Source organism: Camelina sativa, chromosome 1 (assembly GCF_030686135.1).
Source record: "Camelina sativa cultivar CO46 ecotype springtype chromosome 1, ASM3068613v1".
Lineage (NCBI taxonomy): Eukaryota > Viridiplantae > Streptophyta > Magnoliopsida > Brassicales > Brassicaceae > Camelina > Camelina sativa.
Genome location: NC_141880.1, coordinates 8,306,519 through 8,328,237, shown reverse-complemented (window position 1 = coordinate 8,328,237; position 21,719 = coordinate 8,306,519). Strand labels below are relative to the sequence as shown.

General features: G+C 36.8%; 4 protein-coding genes and 1 pseudogene across 5 annotated transcripts; all 5 read left to right on the top strand.

The window, feature by feature from the left end:
* The first annotated feature begins 4,470 nt into the window (after positions 1 to 4,470).
* LOC147949672 (uncharacterized) lies at positions 4,471 to 8,293 on the top strand. The gene is made up of 5 exons (XM_087454256.1): positions 4,471 to 6,662; positions 6,743 to 6,781; positions 6,870 to 7,169; positions 7,266 to 7,784; positions 7,862 to 8,293. Exons 1-5 carry the CDS (start codon positions 6,522 to 6,524, stop codon positions 8,135 to 8,137), a joined length of 1,275 nt encoding a protein of 424 aa, XP_087310382.1. The 5' UTR covers positions 4,471 to 6,521; the 3' UTR covers positions 8,138 to 8,293.
* Positions 8,294 to 9,345: 1,052 nt separating this feature from the next.
* LOC147949671 (uncharacterized) lies at positions 9,346 to 11,807 on the top strand. Its single transcript, XM_087509908.1, has 3 exons — positions 9,346 to 10,071; positions 10,274 to 10,448; positions 10,864 to 11,807. The coding sequence occupies exons 1-3, from the start codon at positions 9,346 to 9,348 to the stop codon at positions 11,805 to 11,807; spliced, it is 1,845 nt and encodes a 614-aa protein (XP_087366034.1).
* Positions 11,808 to 12,833: 1,026 nt separating this feature from the next.
* LOC104784225 (glycoprotein 3-alpha-L-fucosyltransferase FUT11-like) lies at positions 12,834 to 15,441 on the top strand (annotated as a pseudogene). Its single transcript, XR_015559711.1, has 7 exons — positions 12,834 to 13,293; positions 13,620 to 13,780; positions 13,882 to 14,123; positions 14,200 to 14,304; positions 14,482 to 14,638; positions 14,726 to 14,953; positions 15,048 to 15,441. The product of XR_015559711.1 is annotated as a glycoprotein 3-alpha-L-fucosyltransferase FUT11-like (transcript).
* A 3,034-nt stretch (positions 15,442 to 18,475) lies between these two features.
* Positions 18,476 to 19,655, top strand: LOC147949670 (uncharacterized). The gene is made up of 2 exons (XM_087509905.1): positions 18,476 to 18,794; positions 19,252 to 19,655. Exons 1-2 carry the CDS (start codon positions 18,476 to 18,478, stop codon positions 19,653 to 19,655), a joined length of 723 nt encoding a protein of 240 aa, XP_087366031.1.
* Positions 19,656 to 20,096: 441 nt separating this feature from the next.
* Positions 20,097 to 21,086, top strand: LOC147949669 (uncharacterized). Its single transcript, XM_087509902.1, has 2 exons — positions 20,097 to 20,532; positions 20,641 to 21,086. Exons 1-2 carry the CDS (start codon positions 20,097 to 20,099, stop codon positions 21,084 to 21,086), a joined length of 882 nt encoding a protein of 293 aa, XP_087366028.1.
* Positions 21,087 to 21,719: the final 633 nt, after the last annotated feature.

Below are 21,719 nucleotides of genomic sequence, written 5' to 3'. Positions count from 1 at the left end.
CTAAAATAAGAAACTAAGTTTGAGTGTCACAAGACACAAAGCATTACCATAAGAAATGCCATGAGAGAAATTCTAGACGCCATGAAGGGAATCCAAGCAAACCAAATCTTTCCCAACAGAATAAATGCCAAAACAGAAGTCATGGACCATTAGTACTCTTTTTTTGGTTTTGTTGCAACATGTTCCTCTATTGGCTCTGGAATTTAAACTCTTTATTAGTAGCAGTTTCACCTACTTCGATGCTTTCTCAACAAAAAAAATTGCAAAACTTAGCTGCCTAGCTTACAGAAGTTGGTGTTTATTAGATGTTCACGTCAACCTTTCTTAACTAAAAAATGACTACACCTATTTAAAAAATAAGAAACTTAGATGATCAAAAGAGAAAAAAATCATAAAACCAACTAACCCAAAACGATGCAATTTCTTTGATGATACAACTAATACCTGAAACTCACCAAATAAAAAAAATATTAAAAGAGTTCACAAACATGGAAAATTATGTGGAGTCAAACCTGGAAGTAGTTGATATGCCATTAAATCTAAGATTTTGATAAAATAATCATGAAGCTTGCCAAAGGTAGAGAGAAGCTGCAGCCGGAGTAGTAAGCTACAAGATCGTAATCATCGTTCAGTTTTTAATGAACAATTTCTTTCTCTATTTCTACCTATCTCGCTCTGAGTTTCAATACATATATGAAATTAAATAATCCTAAGATCATACAGTCACATTGAGGTTGTTACTGAACATAACCACATGTATATGAGCAATGAAATTCATCTAATAATGCTAAAAGGCTGCTTTGACGATAAAATGCTATTGTGTTAACAATTTTTTTGTGAACCAAAGATCAAACATGTAAATGGCATTATACCGTTTACACAAAATATAGTTCCAGGAATTACAAATACCCGTTTGAGGCTGATGAACTTAAGTAGAAGGAGATAACAAACTTGTTGATTTTCTGTTTTGGTGATCCAAACACCTTATTGAAGAGCACCACCGTGTGGATTAGAACTCTTATGTCGCACTTTACTTGGGTAATTCTTCTAGGTAAGTAAGATTAGAAAATATAAATGGAACTCAAACACTATTTAAAAGGGAATTAAATAGCTTTACGGTCTAGTTAATGTACCTCTAGGTTTAAATTAAGAGATGAATCAGACCTTGAGGATTTCCTTTTAAGATTGGAATCTTGGGGAGTCACCAACTTATGAGATGTGGTTATGGAACACCGCGGTGAAGAGATCAGAGGAAGATTGAAGTTAAACAGATGTTGATCGAGAAGCATAGGTGGCAAATCAGAGTTTATCATCATCTCAAATAGAAGAATTACTTTTGTTCCTTCGTCCATAAATTTAATTGGCTAATATTGTGCTTAGTTGTATTAATTGGTTTAATTTGATTGGATATTCATTTTAAATTATGTGTTAGTTTCTGCTTCAATAAAAAAGCTGAGGTGTCATACTCTGGTAAAAAACATGCAAGTTTTATTGTATTGGTTTTTGTCTTTTTTACATAGATTCTTTTTTAATTTTGGTATAGGTTGTGGTCTCGGGAAAATGCTGAGGTGTCATGCTCTGATAAAAAACATGCAAGTTTTATTTTATTTGGCACCGTTACCAAATATCGAATATCACCAGCTTGATTCATATCATATAATATGAATACTAAAAAATATAATATATAGCTAAAATATATAATTTTGCTATCTACCATGAGTTTAAACTATTGTTATCGATTTCTCCTTTCGGGCCTGTTCTTTTTTATGTCATCGAGCGATAGCGACCAAAGAAATAGACAAAAATGAGATCGTAATTAATTAAACAGTCGCTGCAACTGGGAAAGGAGTCGCCGTTACTGTTGTGAATCGTTTGATAATCCAGCGATTCTACTTTAACCCACGACACTTTTCTCTCACTCTAGCGACTGGTCCGTCATCGTCGTTTTGCATCTACCGCTGTCGTTTTGCTTTGTTGATTGCAGTTTTCATCAATGTTGGTTCGAAAACATTGTAATATGAAGACTTGGTGTAACTTTATCATGTTTTCTCATAATTTATTTTTATTATAAATTATGATTAAATTATGTAGTTTAAGAACGAAAAAGGATATAATATCGTAAAACGGTTAAACTAATCAATAAAGTTAGTAATATCAAAAATATTATTATACCGTTATTTTTTAGCACTGTTTTTAAAAAAAAATACTATGTTACCGCAATATGTCACCTATAAATTAACCTCAATATATAGGGGATGTTATCATGTCAGTATATTATTTTGTGTGACTTTATCTGCATCATTATTCATAATTCATAATTCATAAACATAAAGGGGTTCTTAACTCGCATGTTAAAGTGTTCCTCATTAGATAGAAGTGCTGGTGCTTTCTTTTCGGGAGCCCATTTTGGTTACAAGTCAATAAGAATGTCACACCACTATTCAAAACAAAACAATAAAGAACACTGTTGCGTGGAGTCTAAGATCATCACTTCCAAATACAGAAATTTTGTTTTCATTCCTCTTTTGGTATTATTACAATGTTTGCTTATTTGCTTTTAGTTTTCTACTTTATTCAAAGAAACATCCACTTTTGCCACGTTAGGCCGACGTATAGAGTGAGAAAAAACAATAATAGAGCCCAATCTAGGAGTTTATGTAACCATCGTTTATCATTTAGTTATTCGATCTTGATGCTTCCCAAGACTCAATATGGTTGCTTCTTCACAATCTGTATAAACTTGTACAATTATTATTACGCTGTTTTTCTTCTCAGGTTTTGTTTACTTTTTAATCTTAAAAATAATGTAAAAAGGCTCGTGAGATAAGGAGTAGAGTTCATCTCCACCAATGGTTGACCTCATTTTACAAATTCACCAAGACTGATTATTCAAAAATGGCAAATTATATACAACTATATACAATAATTACTATTAGAGAGTAAAATAAAAACATGCACGTGTTTTCATGCTAACTCTTCTTACTTCGAGCTTCTTAGAATTAATCAAAACTAGAGTCGTAAAAGAAAAAAGAAACAAGATTCAGCCATAAAATAGATAATATAGAGTTTTTCAAAAATGTCCTAATTAGCTAGTAAAACTGTAAACCTTTTATTTGTATTCCTTTTATTTTTATGATAAAGATCTTACTATATATAAATATTTCAGATCCCCAAACGATCGCATGTGTCTGGCTTACAGACAATCAATGATTGAAAGGTTGGTGAGGGCATTTGTGACGAGGACCTGCCACAAAATATGTTCAAGAAATTGTTTGCCTTCACTACAACAAATATGTACATTGATAGCAGACGGATATAGCTCATTTTCCGTCACTGCTATGAAAGATGAGATTTTTTTTCGCTTACTTTTTAATAGCATCTTATTAACGCTATGATAGGAAAATTATGTAGCGGGAAACAAAAGTGACTTTTGTCCGCCAATACTTAGTGAAATTATTCACTTAATCGCCAAATAAAAAAAAAACCCAAAAACTCGACACACTCTCTCTCTCTCTCTCGTTACAACCTAAGCTCAACCTAAGAAGATTTCTTCTTCTAAATTCTCTGTGTGTGCTCAAATTCTTCTAAATTTCTTATCAATTCTTCAGTTTTATCGCCGTTTGTGAAAAGCCCCAATTTCGCCGTTTGTGAAAAGCCCCAATTTCGCCCTAAATCTCCATATCCATCGCAATTGATAGCTCGAATCCATTTTTGAGGCATGTCTTTCTTCTTCCTCCTAATTTCGTTATTTGTTTCGATTATTTGTGATTTCAAACAGCTTTTGATTTCGATAAGGGTCAGATTTAGTTATCTGTTTTGTTAGGGTTCGATTTATCTAGATTTATTTTGTTATCTGTTTTTTAGGGTTCGATTATTTACAGATTTTGAGAATGTGGAGTTTCGAATCCATCTGTTTTGTTAGGGTTCGATTATTTACAGATTTGACTCAAAAATAGCTTTTGGATTTGAGTATTTGCGCCTTCATAAACTGAACGATTTTTTTTTTTTCCCAAGTGTTGGTGATTGAAATGTTGGGGAACTGAAGCTTCTCATTTCTCTGTACTCACACAACAGGTTAGTATCACTCAACCAATAGTTAAACATTATTATTACACACGAATATTGGTGATTGCTATGTTTTGTCCTTTGAGTCTGATTCGTATAAATAGTGATTAGATTAGTGAGATTTTACACAGTTAGATATTGGTTTAAGAGCATCTGTATGTGTCTGAAGTAGTGCAGTATTGTCTGAATTGTTGCTTAATGTGAGCTTTGTATAATATGTATCTCTATTTTATCTATAAAGGTTAAAATTTATATTATAACATATAATGTTGGACAAGGCATGGGTGCATCTATGCAGGTAAGGAATTATATTTCATAATTAGGTTTTATTTTGGGTTTGGATACTTTAAGATGTTCTTTTAGTTATGATTTTTTTCTTTAATTATCCATTGAAGAGCTGATCCTGGTTATAAAAGTGGAGCTTGGAAATTTGTAAGGGATGTGTCTGCGGCTTTAGGTGACATAGAAATGATAATATGTCCTTGTAAAGACTGTCGTAATGTAGTACGACAGTTAAACAGTGTTGTGGTTGAGCATCTTGTAATAAGAGGGATGGATGAGGCATACAAGGTGCATAGTGATTGGTATCATCATGGAGATGTGAAGTCAGTAGATGAATTTCAAAGTAAACCAACTCAGTGGAATGAGGAAGTTTTTGAGTTATATAAAGCTGCTGAATTTTTTGATCAAGAGTTGGCTTTTAGAGGTGACTTAGCTGACCAACCTGTGGGCGACTTAAGTGAGATTGCAGAGGGTGAGGACCAACAAGAGGATGAGTTCCTTGCAAAGATCCGGGATGCTGAAACCCCACTATACCCTAGCTGTTCAAACCACAGCAAGTTATCGGCTATTGTGACTTTGTTTAGGATTAAGACACATAATGGCTGGTCGGATAAGAGCTTCAATGAACTGCTTCAGACATTGCCAAGCATGTTGCCAGATGGTAATGTCTTTCACACATCATTGTATGATGTCAAGAAATTTTTAAAGAGCTTTCATATGGGATATGAAAAGATCGACGCATGTGTTAATGATTGCTGCCTCTTCAGAAAGAAGTTAAAGAAGCTTGATAAATGTCCCAAATGTAATGCTTCACGGTGGAAGACTAATAAGCGGACTAATGAGGTAAAGAAAGGTGTCCCACAGAAAGTATTAAGATATTTTCCAATTATACCAAGGCTGAAGAGAATGTTCAGATCAGAGGACATGGCTAAGGACTTACGGTGGCATTACACTAACAAGAGCACTGATGGAAAACTTCGACATCCAGTAGATTCTGTTACATGGGCTCAGATGAATGAGAAGTATCCTTCATTTGCAGCTGAAGAAAGGAACATACGGCTTGGGCTGTCCACAGATGGATTTAATCCATTCAACATGAAGAATAGTAATTATAGTAGCTGGCCTGTGCTATTGGTAAACTACAATTTGCCTCCTCACCTTTGTATGAAGAAGGAGAATATAATGTTGACATTATTGATTCCTGGTCCACAACAACCAGGTAATAATATTGATGTCTACCTAGAACCTCTTATTGAGGATTTGAATCATCTGTGGAAGAATGGAGAGCTAACGTATGATGCTTTTAGTAAAAGTACATTTACTCTAAAGGCAATGCTTCTCTGGACCATTAGTGATTTTCCTGCGTATGGAAATCTTGCTGGTTGTAAAGTAAAAGGTAAAATGGGATGTCCTATGTGTGGGAAAAATACTGATAGTATGTGGTTGAAGTTTAGCAGGAAACATGTCTACATGTGTCATAGAAAAGGTTTGGCTCCAACACACAGATATAGGGAAAAGAAGACTTGGTTTGATGGAAAAGTTGAGCATAGGAGAAAGTCAAGAATTTTAACTGGTCATGAAGTTCATCAGAATCTGAAAAACTTCCAAAATGATTTCGGAAATGTGAAAAAGGCTGGGATGAAGAGAAAGAGAACTGTCTATAAAGAACCAGTGTTTGACAGTGATGATGATGAAAGTGAATCCGATGAAGATGAGGAAGTAGAAGTAGATGAAGATGAGTTATCAAGGTGGAAGAAAAGATCCATTTTATTTACTCTGCCTTATTGGGAGGATCTACCAGTACGGCATAATTTGGATGTAATGCACATAGAAAAGAATGTGACTCACAGCATTGTATCCACATTGTTGCATTGTGGAAAATCTAAGGATGGTCTTAATGCTCGTAAGGATCTTCAACATCTTGGTCTAAGAAAAGAGTTGCATCCTACCACAAAAGGAAAGAGAACATATCTTCCAGCAGCACCTTGGTCTTTGTCCAAGAATGAGAAGAAGATTTTTTGCAAACGACTATTTCAGATGAAGATCCAGATGAAGATCACCTCGCCAAGCTTTTAGGACCAGCTTTTAGTGATGCTCCAGCATTTTTAACAAATCCAGATGAAGATCACCTCGCCAAGCTTTTAGGACCTGACAATTCTGGTAGGCTGAGGGCAATGGGTAGAGGCATGAGTAAGACCAAATTAGCTTGTTTACAAATGCAGAGCAAGTGTATGGCTGAAATGGAAGAGCGGCAAGTAAAATTAGTAAAACAGGTCAATGCCTTGGAAAGTGAACTTGGCAGAATCAAGAATCAGGTTAGATACTTAAGAGTTCTCTACTATTCATCAGCCAGTTAGAGTAATATAAATTGATGTTATTTTTGTTTATGTTACAGAGACCAGAAGCTGAAATGGATGAAAACTCAGCTGCAAGAGTAACATATTCTTACTTCTTTTCATATCAGCTAAGTGATTCTTCTTAGTGTCGTTTATGATTCTTAGTTGCTCATGAAATTGTTGCAGAGTGTAAACAAAAGAGCACATCCTAAGTGTGTGTTTGTTGATTGGTCTGACATTGATGAAAATGTTGGTGAGGGTCGGATTCTTTCTTCTGATCCGGATGACATAGTGAATGACTGTCGTCTTGGCCCTTATGATCTCAAAGTGTTAGTTGAAGCTGCATATAAACCAGATGCATTTCTATGGAGACCTGCACAAAAGATCTTTCATATGAAAGAAGCTGTTGGACATATAATCGCATGGCCAACTGATAAGTGTAGACTGGTAGACAACAACATCCAAATGGAAGACATTGCCCCTATGGTATTTATAATTTCTAGCAATGTGTTAGCAATGTATTACCCCTGTCTATAATGCTAATTAATTATATTGGATTTGTTTACTGATTGTGTTTAACAGGGTATACAAGGAAACAAATGTAAACTATTGGATTTGTCTAAGGGTGACGTCATTGTTGCTGAGGGGCGTTGGGAGACACAAGAACCAAGTGCGTTGGTTAACGGAATTCCTCTTGGACCAAAAGCAGTTAAAGTATTTGTGGATTCAGTAAAGCAGCCTGATACATCACTATGGAGACCTACAGCTGAAATGTCATTTCTTGAGGACTGTTTGATGGCTTACGTATCTTGGCCCCTGAGTAAGGTTGATTTTGAAAATCCCTCAACTCCAACTGGTCAGAATGCTACATCACATGCTTCTTTGTCTGCATCAAAGGCCAAGTCTGCAGCCACAGCTTCTAAGTCTGCTACAGAGTCCAAAACTTCAGCAACAGCTTCAAAGGCTGCATCGCAGGCCAAATCTGCATCTATGTCTTCTAAGTCTGCATCTGGTTCTGAGTCTCCTGTTGATGATGCAACGGGTCCAATATCACCAATAAAGAATACTTTACCATCACAGTCTCCTCTCAGGAAGTCTCCAGTAAGTGTTTTCATATGTTATGAAGTTGTTTTTGTTAATTATATGATGACTGATGGTTTATATTGTAAACATGGCAGCGCATTAATAAAGTTATTTCCAAGGAGAATAAGAAGTGCAAGTTGATGGATTTAACTGAAAAGAATAGGGTTGTGGCTGAAGGACGATGGGGAACAAATGATCCAGAACATAAGGTTCACTTTACTCGCTTGGGTTCTAATGCAGTTAAAGTGTGGATAGATGTTGTGAAGGTGAAAAATGTAAAAGTTTGGAGGCCATCCGATGAAATAGAGATTATTGAAGATGCACTTAGCTCCTGCATTGCTTGGCCAGAGAACAAGGTCATTATGTCTTAAACTGATGGTTTTATTGTGTAATGTTAAGTACTTGAGATTGCTTGTTTATTTTGGATGTTCTTGAGACTTTGATGGTAAACTGATGTTCTTGAGACTTTTGTTATGTATTTTGGATCTGAGACGTTTATTAATCAGATTTTATGAGATTTTATAAAACAGGTTATGTGTGCTATAATCACATATCAGAAAATGCTATAAAAGTACAGGTAAACGTTATGATAAAAGAATATACCATAGCACAGTAAACAAGATAAAACAGCATTTCGCAACAGCTATATTAGATATGTATAACATAGCACGAAAAATTAAATATTGTATAAATTTTTGCAAAATTATAATCTTGATAATACAGCAGTTTATTAGAGCTATGCTATAAAACTATAACATAGCACGAAAAAACAAATGTTGTATAAATTTTTTCAAAATTATGATCTTGATAATATAGCAATTTCTTAAAGCTATGTTATATTTTTATAACATAGCATACGTAATAAGTGCTATTGTATATGGGGTACATATAATAACAGTGCCCTAAAACAGCGCTCATGAAAACGCTATCAAAGACCTATGATAGCGTTTTTCTCTGGTTAACAATGTGCATATTTGTTGTAGTGCTTGTAAAAAATCTAATCGTTTAAGCATCAATTCTTGTTTAATTATTTTTTTTATTGTTGTTGTTTTATCTTTAAGTTTTGGTGTTGATTCCTTGACAAACAAACAAAAAAAGTTTCGGTATTTACACTATATATTCATCCTATTTAATAGTATATGTTATTGTAGTATATTTTTATTCTACTAAAAAAAAAAACTAAGAACAAGTCCAATAGTAGTCTATCACCATAATCTTTCTCATCTATTAAAAAAAAAATAATAATAAAATATTAAATATAAATATTTAATTAAGAGAGATTCCAAAAAAAAGTGGTATAAAGGCTTACCAGAAAGAGGAAATCTTTTGAAAACAAAGGAGCCGTAACATCTGGCTAGCTTTAGGAGATAAGAATACCGGTTTCTTTCATGTTGCCATAAAAGAAACACGTGCTATCAATACTATCTCTGTTATTGAGTCCGAAGAGGGTAGACCAGTTTTTGAAGAAAAGGAAATCATTCTAGTAGTGTCTGATTATTTTAACCAAATCTTTACCTCCCACTCAGCCGAACGGAGATCAGTAGTGGAGGCTGGTCTTTCCCCTTGTATCACACAAGAGATGAATGAAAAACTTATCTGGATGCCCTCCACTGTTGAAATCAAGAATGCGTGTTTTGTGGTTCACGCTGATAAGGCCCCGAGACCGGATGGATTCTCAGCAAGCTTTTTTCAATCTAACTGGGAGTTAATAGGTCTACAGATTATATATGAAGTTCAGGCTTTCTTTATCTCCGGAGACCTGCCACAAAAAATCAATCACACACATGTGAGGCTTATCCCAAAGATCCCAACTCCACAGAAAATTTCAGATAACAGACCTATTGCCTTATGTTCGGTGTATTACAAGATTATCTCAAAGATCCCGTCCATGCGACTCCAACCAGTCCGGCACACCTGCATATTAGAAACCCAATCAGCTTTCGTTCCACAAAGAGCTATTTCTGATAATGTTTTGATAACTCATGAGACTCTACACTACCTTAAAACTTATGATGCAAAGAAGAGATGTTTCATGGCAGTCAAAACCGACATAAGCAAGGCCGACGATAGGTTAGAATGGGACTTTATCCAAGCAGCTCTCGAAAGAATGGGCTTCCACCCCGCTGGATCCACTGGATCATGCAGTGTGTTAGTACAGTCTCCTATTCTTATCTCCTCAACGGTGAAGCCTCAATATCTGTCACACCGGGTAGGGGCATTAGGCAGGGTGACCCACTTTCACCGTATTTGTTCATCATCTGCAGTGAAGTGCTCTCTGGGCTATATTCCAAGGCTCAATTTCAGGGTAGTCACATAGGTATCAAAGTTTCCAAAGGCAGCCCGAGGGTTAATCACCTCCTTTTTTCTGACGATACTATGTTTTATGTCGTTCTGATAAAAAAAGCTGCCTTAAGCTCCTTCAAATCCTGAAACAATATGAGCAAGCTTCAGGACAACAGATCAACAAGGCTAAGTCATCTATTACTTTCTCTGCAAAATCTCTACAGGAGGTCAAGGACACTGCTAAAAACATTCTCGGTATACGAAGGGAAGGGGGTCAAGGCAAGTATCTAGGACTACCTGAGCTCTTTGGTCGCAAGAAGAAAGACCTCTTCAGTGAGATTGTGGACAAAATAAAGCAGTGGGCACTATCTTGGTCATATAGGTTCCTCTCAATGGCTGGTAAACTAACCATGTTAAAGTCGGTATTGTCTGCTATGCCCACTTACACCATGTCCTGTTTTAAGCTTCGAAATAACCTGTATAAGAGAATACAATCAGCATTGACACGCTTTTGGTGGGATTCAAAGACAGAAAAAAAAAGATGTGTTGGATTTCCTGGAAAAAATGTTTAAATCCTTTAAAGAGGGTGGACTGGGTTTCCGCGACTTACAAACCTTTAATGATGCTCTGCTGGCAAAGATCAGCTAGAAAATTCTGTTGCATCCCACTTGTCTCCTAGCCAAAGTCCTCCTTGGTAAGTATTATCGGCAATCCAACTTTCTCGAGTGTCGGACCCCTAACTCTGCCTCCCATGGATGGCGTAGCATCTGCATAGGCATGGATCTACTCAAACAACGAGTTGGTTTATTGATAGGTGCAAGGACCTCTATTCCTCTCTGGCGTGCCCCTTGGCTCTCAACAGATTCTCCCAGTTCACCAATGGGCCCGCCCACATTAGAGTCCCATCACCTGTCAGTTGCAGACCTCCTCGACCCTGTATCTCTCACTTGGAACAAATCCCTTATTCGAGAAATCTTACCGGAGTATGAACTTGACATCCTGAAACTAAAACCCAGTAAACAGGGAGCAACTGATAGATGGGCTTGGCTACCCTCCCAAAATGGGGTTTACTCAACCAAATCAGGTTACTATGAAGCACAGGCACCTGCTCCACCACCTCCTGTTAACAACAACCAAAACCAGTTAGACCAAGACAACCAATTTAGATGGAAACCGCTTATCTGGACAGTGAAATCATTTCCCAAAACAAAGCTCCTACTATGGAAGATAGCTCAGAAGGCTTTACCTGTTGGAGAGAATCTATCCCACAAGAGGATCACAAAGTCAGTATCTTGCCCACATTGTAAAGCAGCAGAGACAGAGTTACATCTTTTCTTCCACTGTCCGTTTGCAAAAAAGATCTGGTCTCAAGCTCCTTTCAAATTAAACTTCGACCCAGCAAGAATATCCTCGACCCAATCGGGACTCACGACACTGTTGAAGCTAACTTGCCTTCCCCTTTTTGGCATCAGCGAGGGACCCCTCTATCCTTGGATCTTGTGGCTCATCTGGACATCCCGCAACAATCTCATCTTTAGCAAAAAACAGATCTCATCGGAAGAGATCAGTCTGCTAGCCATCCAACGAGCTAAGGAGTGGCAACAATCCCAGATCCGGAAACCCCCAATCGTCCCTGCCCCTCTTCCCCTGATTCATCGACTCTCAGAGACCCAAACTTCAAATTTAGTTACCTGCTATACAGATGCGTCCTGGATCACAGAAGCAAAGACAGGTCTTGGCTGGACTTTCCACAATTGAAACCACCAAATCATCGAGCAAGGTTCAGATCTCGCTCTGCATGTCCGATCTCCGCTGATGGCCGAAGTGTTAGCAACTCTCATGGCCATGGAAGTTGCAATCGAATTGGGCTTTATGCACCTCCTTTTCATCTTTGAATCTCAACTACTAGTCAAAGCTCTCAATTTAAAACTCCAATCGAAAGACCTTCATGGGATTCAACACGATATTCTATCTCTATCTAGTTTCTTTTCGTCTTGTACTTTCTCTTTTATCTCCCAGAACTTGAATCGTCAAGCCGACGAACTGGCCAAAAAGGCTATATCTCTCTCCCTCGTATGAATGTTTGCGTTTTTTTATATGATAGTACCCTTTTGATCAAAAAAAAAATCTCTCATAGTATTTCTGTCTTTCATATGAGGGACTTTCTCTATTTTTTTTGAGAGACTCATATTGTTAAACAATAATATTTATTATTTTTTAAATGAAAAACTATAGGGAGAGATGCTCTAATATATTTATTTATTGTTTGCTCTAACATACAGTATGAATTCTCTTACAAATACATAAATATATTAGTTTTCTTTTTTATTGGTAGGATAAACATATGAATTCTCTTATACGAGGTGATTTATTCGAGCTTCCAAGCATGAACGAAGTGTTCATATTTCAATGAGTTTTCATATTATTTTGGTGTATATATATATATTTCAAATTGTAAGGACGCAAAGACAGATATGATCCACCACTTCGTCATGTGATCTCCCCTCTTTAGCAATTGTGTAAAAGCTGTATCATTTAAACAAAGTAAGATGGATCATCACCTACTTCTTCACATGATTTTAAGGAATGTAGCCGCCTTGGGCACTAAAGGACGAATCTTTTTAACCTATTCTTGATTTGATTTTTAATCGATTCAGTATATCATTCTCCATCTTCTTCCAAATTACTAATCTCGTCCAAATTATTTTTAACCTGATACTAAAAACATGCTTACGAACACATTCCACTAAAACAAATTTATGTTAAAAAATACAAAAACAATTAACTTTGAAAGCCAAAGTGTGTACTATTTTCACATCAAAGTATCAAACAGAAAAAAACCAAATCCCCCCATTGCTGACAAAGATCGTAGCTTTATTAAATGGGTATTTTCTCCAATCTCCGAGGACCTAAGATTGGATCGACCCATGAAGAAGAATTGCCTGTTGTTGTAGCTAATGGCTCTTCTTCTTCTTCTTCTTCTTCTTCCTCTTTCAGGCGTAAAGTTTCGAGCTTTTTGCCAATCTGTGTGGCTCTCGTTGTTATCATCGAGATCGGGTTTCTGTCTCGCCTCGATAACGCTACTTTGGTCGATACCTAGACCGGTTTTTTCACCAAGTCGTCGTCCGATACGAAGGTTGAGTCGGGAACTGAGCAATGCGCGGAGTGGTTGGAGAGAGTGGATTCAGTGACTTACTCTAGAGATTTCAGTAAAGATCCCATCTTTATATCTGGTAGTGATAAGGTTTGCCACAGAATCATTTCTTCTCTTATGATTAAATTATGAATGTCTCAACTTTCTTAGTAGCTCAAGAGGATTACAATGCTGTGATTGTGATAAAAATTTAGACTTTGCTTGCTAACTAGCTGTTAGATGGTCATAGTGTGTGAGTCATGGAATGAGCAAAATTTTTGTTCTTCTCATGTGTGGTTTTGCCAGTTATACGCATTGATGTTGATACAATGATTCTTTCTTCTGAATGAGATAGCAGAGAACAAGTATTGTGGTCCAAATACTGGAGGATGAGCTTTTCGTGAGTGGTTATTGACTTCATTCCTCGTTAATTGTAGGACTACCAATCGTGTTCTGTTCATTGTGCTATGGGATTTAGTTCAGATAGGAAACCCGATGCGGCTTTTGGATTAGGTCATCAACATGGAACACTCAGTATAATCCGTTCCATGGAATCAGCTCAGTACTACCGAGAGAACGATCTTGCTCATGCACGACGGTGGGTAAGCACAATGTTTAAACAAGATGTTATACTTTTTGCAGGACATGTACAAAAACTCCGTAAAAAAGTGACTTTGTATCTATTTTGTTGTTCATCAGGAAGGGTTATGATATTGTGATGACAACTAGTCTGTCATAAGATGTTCCTGTTGGGTACTTTTCATGGGCGGAATATGATATTATCGCTCCAGTGCAAACAAAGACCGAGAAAGCTCTTGCAGCAGCTTTTATTTCCAACTGTGCGGCTCGCAATTTCAGGATTCAAGCTCTTGAAGCCTTAATGGCGGCGAATGTTAAGATTGATTCTTATGGTGGTTCTCACCGGAACCGAGATGGGAGAGGTTTGTATTGTGGATTGCTAGTGATATGTTCTGTGTCTAAACCATATCAAGTCTTTGAACCACTAATTCATTACAGTGGAGAAGGTTGAAGCTCTTAAGCATTACAAATTCAGTTTAGCTTTTGAGAACACCAACGAGGAGGATTATGTCACAGAGAAGTTCTTCCAATCCCTAGTGGCTGGTATAGATAGATCTCTTTCTCTCTCTGCTGATCTTGCAATTTTAGTACTCAGCTTATTATCATGTCAATTAATGAACGGATATATGGAAATTTATATACGTAGTTCATCATATATGTGAGCATTGAAGCTACCTTTCTATTTCTGGTTAGCAATAAATGATCAATTCTTCTTATTAGGATCTGTCCCTGTGGTGGTTGGAGCTCCAAATATAGAAGAATTTGCACCTTCTTCGGACTCATTCCTTCACATAAAGCAGATGGATGATGTCATGTCAGTTGCAAAGAAAATGAAGTATCTTGCGGATAACCCAGACGCCTATAATCAGACGCTAAGGTGTGGTAATATGTAAAGCATTTTCCGGAATGAAAACGAAAGATGAACATGTTAAGACATATTGAAAAGCTCTGTTTTTGTAATCAGATGGAAACACGAAGGCCCTTCAGATTCTTTTAAGGCACTTGTTGATATGGCTGCTGTACACTCTTCTTGTCGTCTCTGCATATTCGTGGCTACAAAGATCCGGGAGCAAGAAGAGAAGGGCCTTGAGTTTAAGAAACGACCTTGCAAATGCACTAGAGGCTCACAGACAGTTTACCATTTGTATGTTAGAGAAAGAGGCCGGTTTGATATGGAATCCATCTTCTTAAAGTAAGCCAGTATTAATCCGCTTGATCATATCTTAAACGAAACCATTAAAATCACTTTATGGAAATTGTTTGGTACAATACTTGTGATGTGACAGGGATGGGAATCTGACTTTGGAAGCCCTGAAATCTTCGGTTCTCGAAAAGTTCAAGTCTCAGAGACATGAGCCAATATGGAAAAAGGAGAGACCCGGGAGCTTAAGAGGAGACGGTGAGCTTAGAGTACACGGGATATACCCGCTTGGTTTGACTCAAAGACAAGCCCTTTACAACTTCAAATTCGAAGGAAACTCAAGTCTCAATACTCACATACAGAGTAACCCTTGTGCTAAATTTGAAGTTGTCTTCGTTTAAATTATATTCAAACCCCCAGTTTAGAATAAAACCAAAGTTTATTTTCATGTTTTATGATACCAGCTTTGATTGTAGTTTGTCACACGGAGGATTAGGGAATGTGTACATATATAAATAAAACATTTTTTGCTTGTCTTATTGGGTACATTACATAAATGTTCAAGAGTAGTCGTCTGATGAACCACAAAGTGACACAAACATTTCCAGGTCAGCTTTAACTGATTTACAGATATTGCATGGATCTTGTATTTGATTGACATGTTTTGTTTTGTTTTCTTTCTTTTTCTGATCTTACAACATTTTATTTGAAAGCAAAGAAATCTTTCAAAATCGGTTACAAGTCATGATGATATGGAAGGGAAGTGGGAAAATATATAAATCAGATTTGTTTCTCTTACATTGACAGAGAATCCACTGTCTGATTTGCCTCGAGCATGATCATTGACTAAAATCTTTTTAGGATGCTGCTCCATCATCTTTCTTTTTTTGTCTCATATTATTGAGTCATTTACACTAACTTATGTAAATGTGTCTTATCTTACATATCAATCGACTTGTGTCGAGAATTTAAGTAGGGGGTGAATTGTAAGCACTACTAGTTTGTTTAGGTATTTTTAGTTTTTACACACTACTTAGTGATGGATATCGAATAATTACAACGTAAACTTAATGTAAATGACTTGATATATGTAACAAATTTTGCAGAAGTAGTTTGTTAATAAACTAGTCTACGAGAATGACAGGCAACTACACATTCGATTTTTTTTTAAACTCGACGACGATTCTTTTATTGATTTTTAGGATAAATTTTAAAATGTAATTATTAATCACTAAGCAAATGACCTTAAATGTTTCAACTAATTTAACTAACACATAACTATGAGTCTTATGACTAGCTTTTTTATTTATAAATACGACAACAAATATTTTACATTGGATTCCTAATATAGTTTTACGACTTCTTAAAAGATTTTAAAACTTCTCTTATAAATTATCAAGCACGTAAAAAAGATGTCGGTATATTTCTTTACGGATAATATATACAGAATTGTAGCATCTTATATTCCATTTTACTATAGTGATATATTTTTTTCGTATTCGATTTTACTTGTAGTGAATCTATGTGAAAAAATGAAACACAAGTTTGAAAGAGATAATGAACTAGACATGAGTGGAGTAGAGGGATTAATTACAGAATAGAGACTTTATTCTAGAAATTTTATTGAATCAGGTCATTCTGTCCGGACTTACGGAAGTGGACATATTTTAATTCAATTGAAACGACGAAATTGTCCCTATTTCACATAACCTAAAATCTCTCTTTCTCTTTTCCTCTCTTCTTTCTGCTTCTCGACGCCGTGAACCAGTTTTTTTTGTTCAGACTCTCAACTCTACTCTTCGACAGCTGCATCTTCCCGCCGGCCATGGTTAAACAAAAAAAAAACTTCCTTCTGAAGCTTTGTCGGCTATAAAGCTTTAGAATCTCAGGCTGTTAGATCCCGTCGCAGATCTGAACTCCGGTGATGAAAAACTTCATCCGGCGAAAGAGATCTCGTGTTTTCCCACAACGATTCATCCTCTTTGGCTTCCAAAAGATTAAGAAGATGAACCAGTTACCTACTAATTTTATTCATGATTTGTTAATCATAAAACTTGTAATTTTCAGATTTGGATTAGATGTTTAGATGAATTGAAAGTTTTAGTTCAATTTGTGTTTATAATTGAAGCCCTTGGGTTCTCTATACATCATCCCCTTAGGGTTTAGTTTTCTTCATACAAAACACAATTTATTAAATTCATTGAATTTGTCATATTTTTGAGATGATGTTGGTGTGTTTGGTGATGGTGTTAGTCGAGAGAAGAAGCAAGAAAGAGATACAGAGCAGAAAGATAAAATTGTAAAAAAAAAAAAAAAAAAGGCTTCATCTCGAGAGTCCGGACAATCGTCCCTAAACTCAAATTTTTGTTGGAACAAAACCTCTTTTCTGTAAATATCCCGTGGAGTAGAGCGAAAAGAGTTACAAATTTGGCAATGATAACTTTTTCTTAATTTTTTTATATTTTATTCCAAGCTCTTTAAAGATATTCCAGTTCTTGCTTATACCAAAAGTGGCTAAAAACCGTTAAATCTCAACCTAATTACTGTCCCAATTTTTCTGAAAATTAGATAAGAATCCAAAAATAATTAAAATATAAGACCAGTGACTTACTTGAAACATGCTCCTGTGATCATGTTTCAACCAAAGCTTGTAGTATCTTTATCAGAAGTGATATGGTTATATATTCACTTATAGACTTATTGTGCATTGTATTCACTTTTAATTGTTCGATTATTATGAACCAAACACATGTCTTCAAACTATATACAATAGTTTTGGTGTGTTGAATCGATCAGTGGGAATATTAGTGTTAACCTAATCACGTTATCTATCAAGCATGTGCTTATAACTTTTTTTTAACAACTACATCTTTTACAACGATTCGATGTTTGTATATCTATCTATCGAATTTGTAAGCATTGCATAGATTCATATATTTTACAAAGTATGAATATTAAAGAAAGTAAAATTAAGATAATAGAGGAAGAGCCGTACAGAAATGGATCAAGAAAGATGAGTGAAAAAGAGAGAATAATTAAAAGGAGAAGTTTCAATATCATGCTGTGCAAAGTCTATAAACGATTTGGAGTGTCTATGAGTCATCCCTCTCTTGTGCTCCATTGTAAACCTCCCAATCATTACCCACACTAACTTTATCTCTATATATGTGAGTATACTCTCTATTTAAATACAACATCATAAACACTGTACATAAGGAGGATGTGTATCGTAAGAAAAAGGAAAGGAGGCATTATTGATCATTAAAGGTATGGCTGAAGGAGGCCTACAGGGTTGAAGAGTTATATTGGCAGCAAAAAAGCAGAAAGTTCTGGTTACAAGTTGGGGATAAAAATACAAAGTTTTTCCATGCTTCCACGAAACAGCGACGGACAAAAAATAGGATTGTTGGCTTATTTGATCCAAATGATGTCTGGACTGAGTTGATTTCGGGTATGGAGAATATTGCATCAACATATTTTACGGATCTTTTTAAAAGATCTAATGTGAGGGGAGTCTCAGAAATGCTCCAAGAAGTCCCTACCCTGATTACAAATTATATGAACAGGACCTTAATGAGGGAGATTACGGAATCAGAGGTTCGCAAAGCTTTGTTTGCTATGCACCCCGAGAAATCTCCGGGTCCCGATGGGATGACAGCTTTGTTCTTTCAACGTTTCTGGTCCGCTCTAAAAGGAGATTTGGTTGCTTTGGTCAAGAATTTCTTTCGAACGGATCGTTTTGATCCCCGTTTAAATGAAACGAACATTTGTCTAATTCCTAAAAACGAAAGACCTCAACGGATGACGGAATTTAGACCGATTAGCCTTTGTAATGTGAGTAATAAGATTATCTCGAAGGTCCTCCTTTACTGGTTTCGGAAACCCAATCGGCGTTCGTTTCAGGTCGGCTAATTACAGATAATATCCTTGTTGCTCAGGAGATGTTTCATGGTTTAAATACAAATTCTCGGAGTAAATCCAACTTTCTGGCATTTAAGACGGATATGAGCAAGGCTTATGACCGCGTCGAATGAGATTTCTTAGAAGCGGTTATGGTCAAGATGGGATTTGATAGGAAATGGATCTCTTGGATCATGTGGTGTGTATCTTCGGTCTCCTATCAAGTCCTTCTTAATGGACAGCCTCGGGGCTTAATTAAGCCCCATAAGGGTTTACGTCAGGGGATCCTTTATCTCCTTATTTGTTCATAATATGTACGGAGGTTTTAATTGCCAATATTAAAAAGGCTGAAAGAGAGAGTAGAATTACGGGCATCAAGTTAGCCCGGGACTGCCCCACAATTTCACATTTATTGTTTGCTGATGATAGTTTGTTTTTCTGTAAAGCAGAGGCGGCAGAATGTACTACGGTTATGGAAATTATAAGGAATTACGGGGAAGCTTCGGGTCATGAGGTGAATCTGGAGAAATCCTCCATTATGTTTGGGAAAAAAGTTTCACCTGAAAGCAGGACTCAACTAAAATCTGTAATGGGTATTTCCAAAGAAGGGGGTATGGGCTCGTATTTGGGTATTCCTGAGAATCTTCAGGGTTCGAGAACTAAGGTTTTTAGTTATGTCAATGATCGTTTGGATGATCGCGTGAATGGTTGGTCTGCAAAGTACTTATCGAAAGGTGGAAGAGAAGTTATGATTAAGTCGGTCGCGTTGGCTCTTCCAACCCATGTCATGTCTTGTTATAAACTACTGCAGGAGTTGACGTCTAAGCTTACGAGCGCAATTTCACGGTTCTAGTGGAAATCTAACGATAAAGCAAGAGGATTGCACTGGGTAGCCTGGGATAAGGTGTGTAAGGACAAGGGCGACGGCGGGTTGGGCTTTCGTACATTAGAACAATTTAATGATGCAATGTTGGCTAAACAATATTGGCGGTTAATTCATTACCCGGAATCCCTAATGGCTCGGGTCATGCGAGGTAGATACTTTCGGAATAAACACCCTTTACACGCTAAGAAGCCGTATTCCCCCTCGTTTGCTTGGAGGAGTATTTATTCTACTCAAGGCTTGGTGAAATTTGTTGCAAGGTGGGCGACAGGCTCAAGATGTCATGTTTCGGTATGGCGGGATCCATAGATACCGGATAATCAGCCAAGACCGGCTAATGGCAGAGGTCGCTTGTTACATCCCAATTTAAGGGTTAATCATTTAATTAATCCTATTACTAAGGAGTGGCATATGCCAATTCTTGAGGAGTTTATGGACCCGACAGACATTCAGATTATTCAAGCTTTGGAGATCAGTAAAGTTTACAAACCGGATAAATTGATTTGGCACTATAATAAATCGGGAAAATATTCGGTAAAGTCGGGTTATCGGCTAGCACGTGAATTAATCACAGAGGTTGAATTTGGGCCGTCTTGTACGGCCCTTAGGGCACATGCTTGGAAACTGGAGGTTCCCTCGAAGGTTCAACATTTTTTCTGGCAGATTGCCTCTGGTTCCCTTCCAGTGATGGAACGACTTGCTCATCGGGGTGTTCGGTGTGATACCCTATGTAAACAATGTGATTCGGAGGTGGAGACTATCAATCACGCACTATTTGAGTGTTCTCATTCTCGTCGGATCTGGGATTTATCTTCTGTTGACTTTACTTCCGGGGATTTTCCTTCTGGTTCCATATACACGAATCTAGATTATATATTTTGGCGGGTGTCTTCATAGGCGGGCGCTCCAAGTATACGTCTTCGTCTACCATGGATTGTCTGGTCAATTTGGAAAGATAGGAATAAAAAAGTTTTTCAGGGCTGTGAGGCAGAACCAAGCGAGGTTATTAATCAGGCGGACAATGATAAATTGTTATGGGAAGAGGCTAAGTCCTTCTATTCGATTGCCCAAGATCCTCTACCTGCGGAGTCTCTGGATCCTCTTCCCCGTTGTCAGGTTGATGGTTCTTGGAAGGTGTCAGATCCTCTTGCAGGTTTGGGCTGGTGGTTTTGTAATAGTGAGGATATCACGCAATTTCTGGGAGCACGGAGTCAACGTCGCAGTCCTTCCCCTCTACATTCGGAGATTCAGGCTTTGATTTGGGCGATGGACTCTTTATTGTCGGCGGGGGTTGACTGTCAGAACTTCGAGACAGATAGCGCAGAATTAGTGGTGATGGTGCAGTCTCCTGATGAATGGCCCGCTTTCTCCAACCTCTTGGACGATTTCAACGTTCTCTGATCATTTTTCCCATCTATCCAGCTGTCATGGATCCCACGGACGTCAAACATACGGGCAGATTGTCTGGCTCGTTCTTCGAGATCTTTATCTTATGAGACTTCTTTTATAAACTCTTATCTTCCGGTTTGGGCAACCAATCTTGGAGTTATTTTCTAGTTTAACGTTAAGTTGAAAAAAAAAAAAAAATATGGTGTATAAGAAGCAATGTAAAGTTTTGTTTTCTTTCCATGCGTGATCTCAAGAAATATCTACGTCTTCTTTGTTAATACAATTGTGTTAAACTGTATGACTTATTATCATGTAAATATATTTTACTAGCTTAGAGTATTTAAAATAAATAAAACTGTATTGTATAGTATATAAGGGGCAGCTTTTACAAGCTGCCCCTTATATACTATACAATACAACTGTATTTATTTTAAATACTCTAAGCTAGTAAAGTATATTTATATATGTGATACTTATTGTCATGACTTCTCAATTATTATAATAATAAAATCAGTTTGAAAAAAAAAAAAAAAATCTACATTTATCCCACACGATACATTTCAATATTTAACACAAGAAAGAGAGCAGGATGACAAAGAGGGTATATTTTATGTAAAGTGAAATTCGGAGCAGTGGATTTTTCCT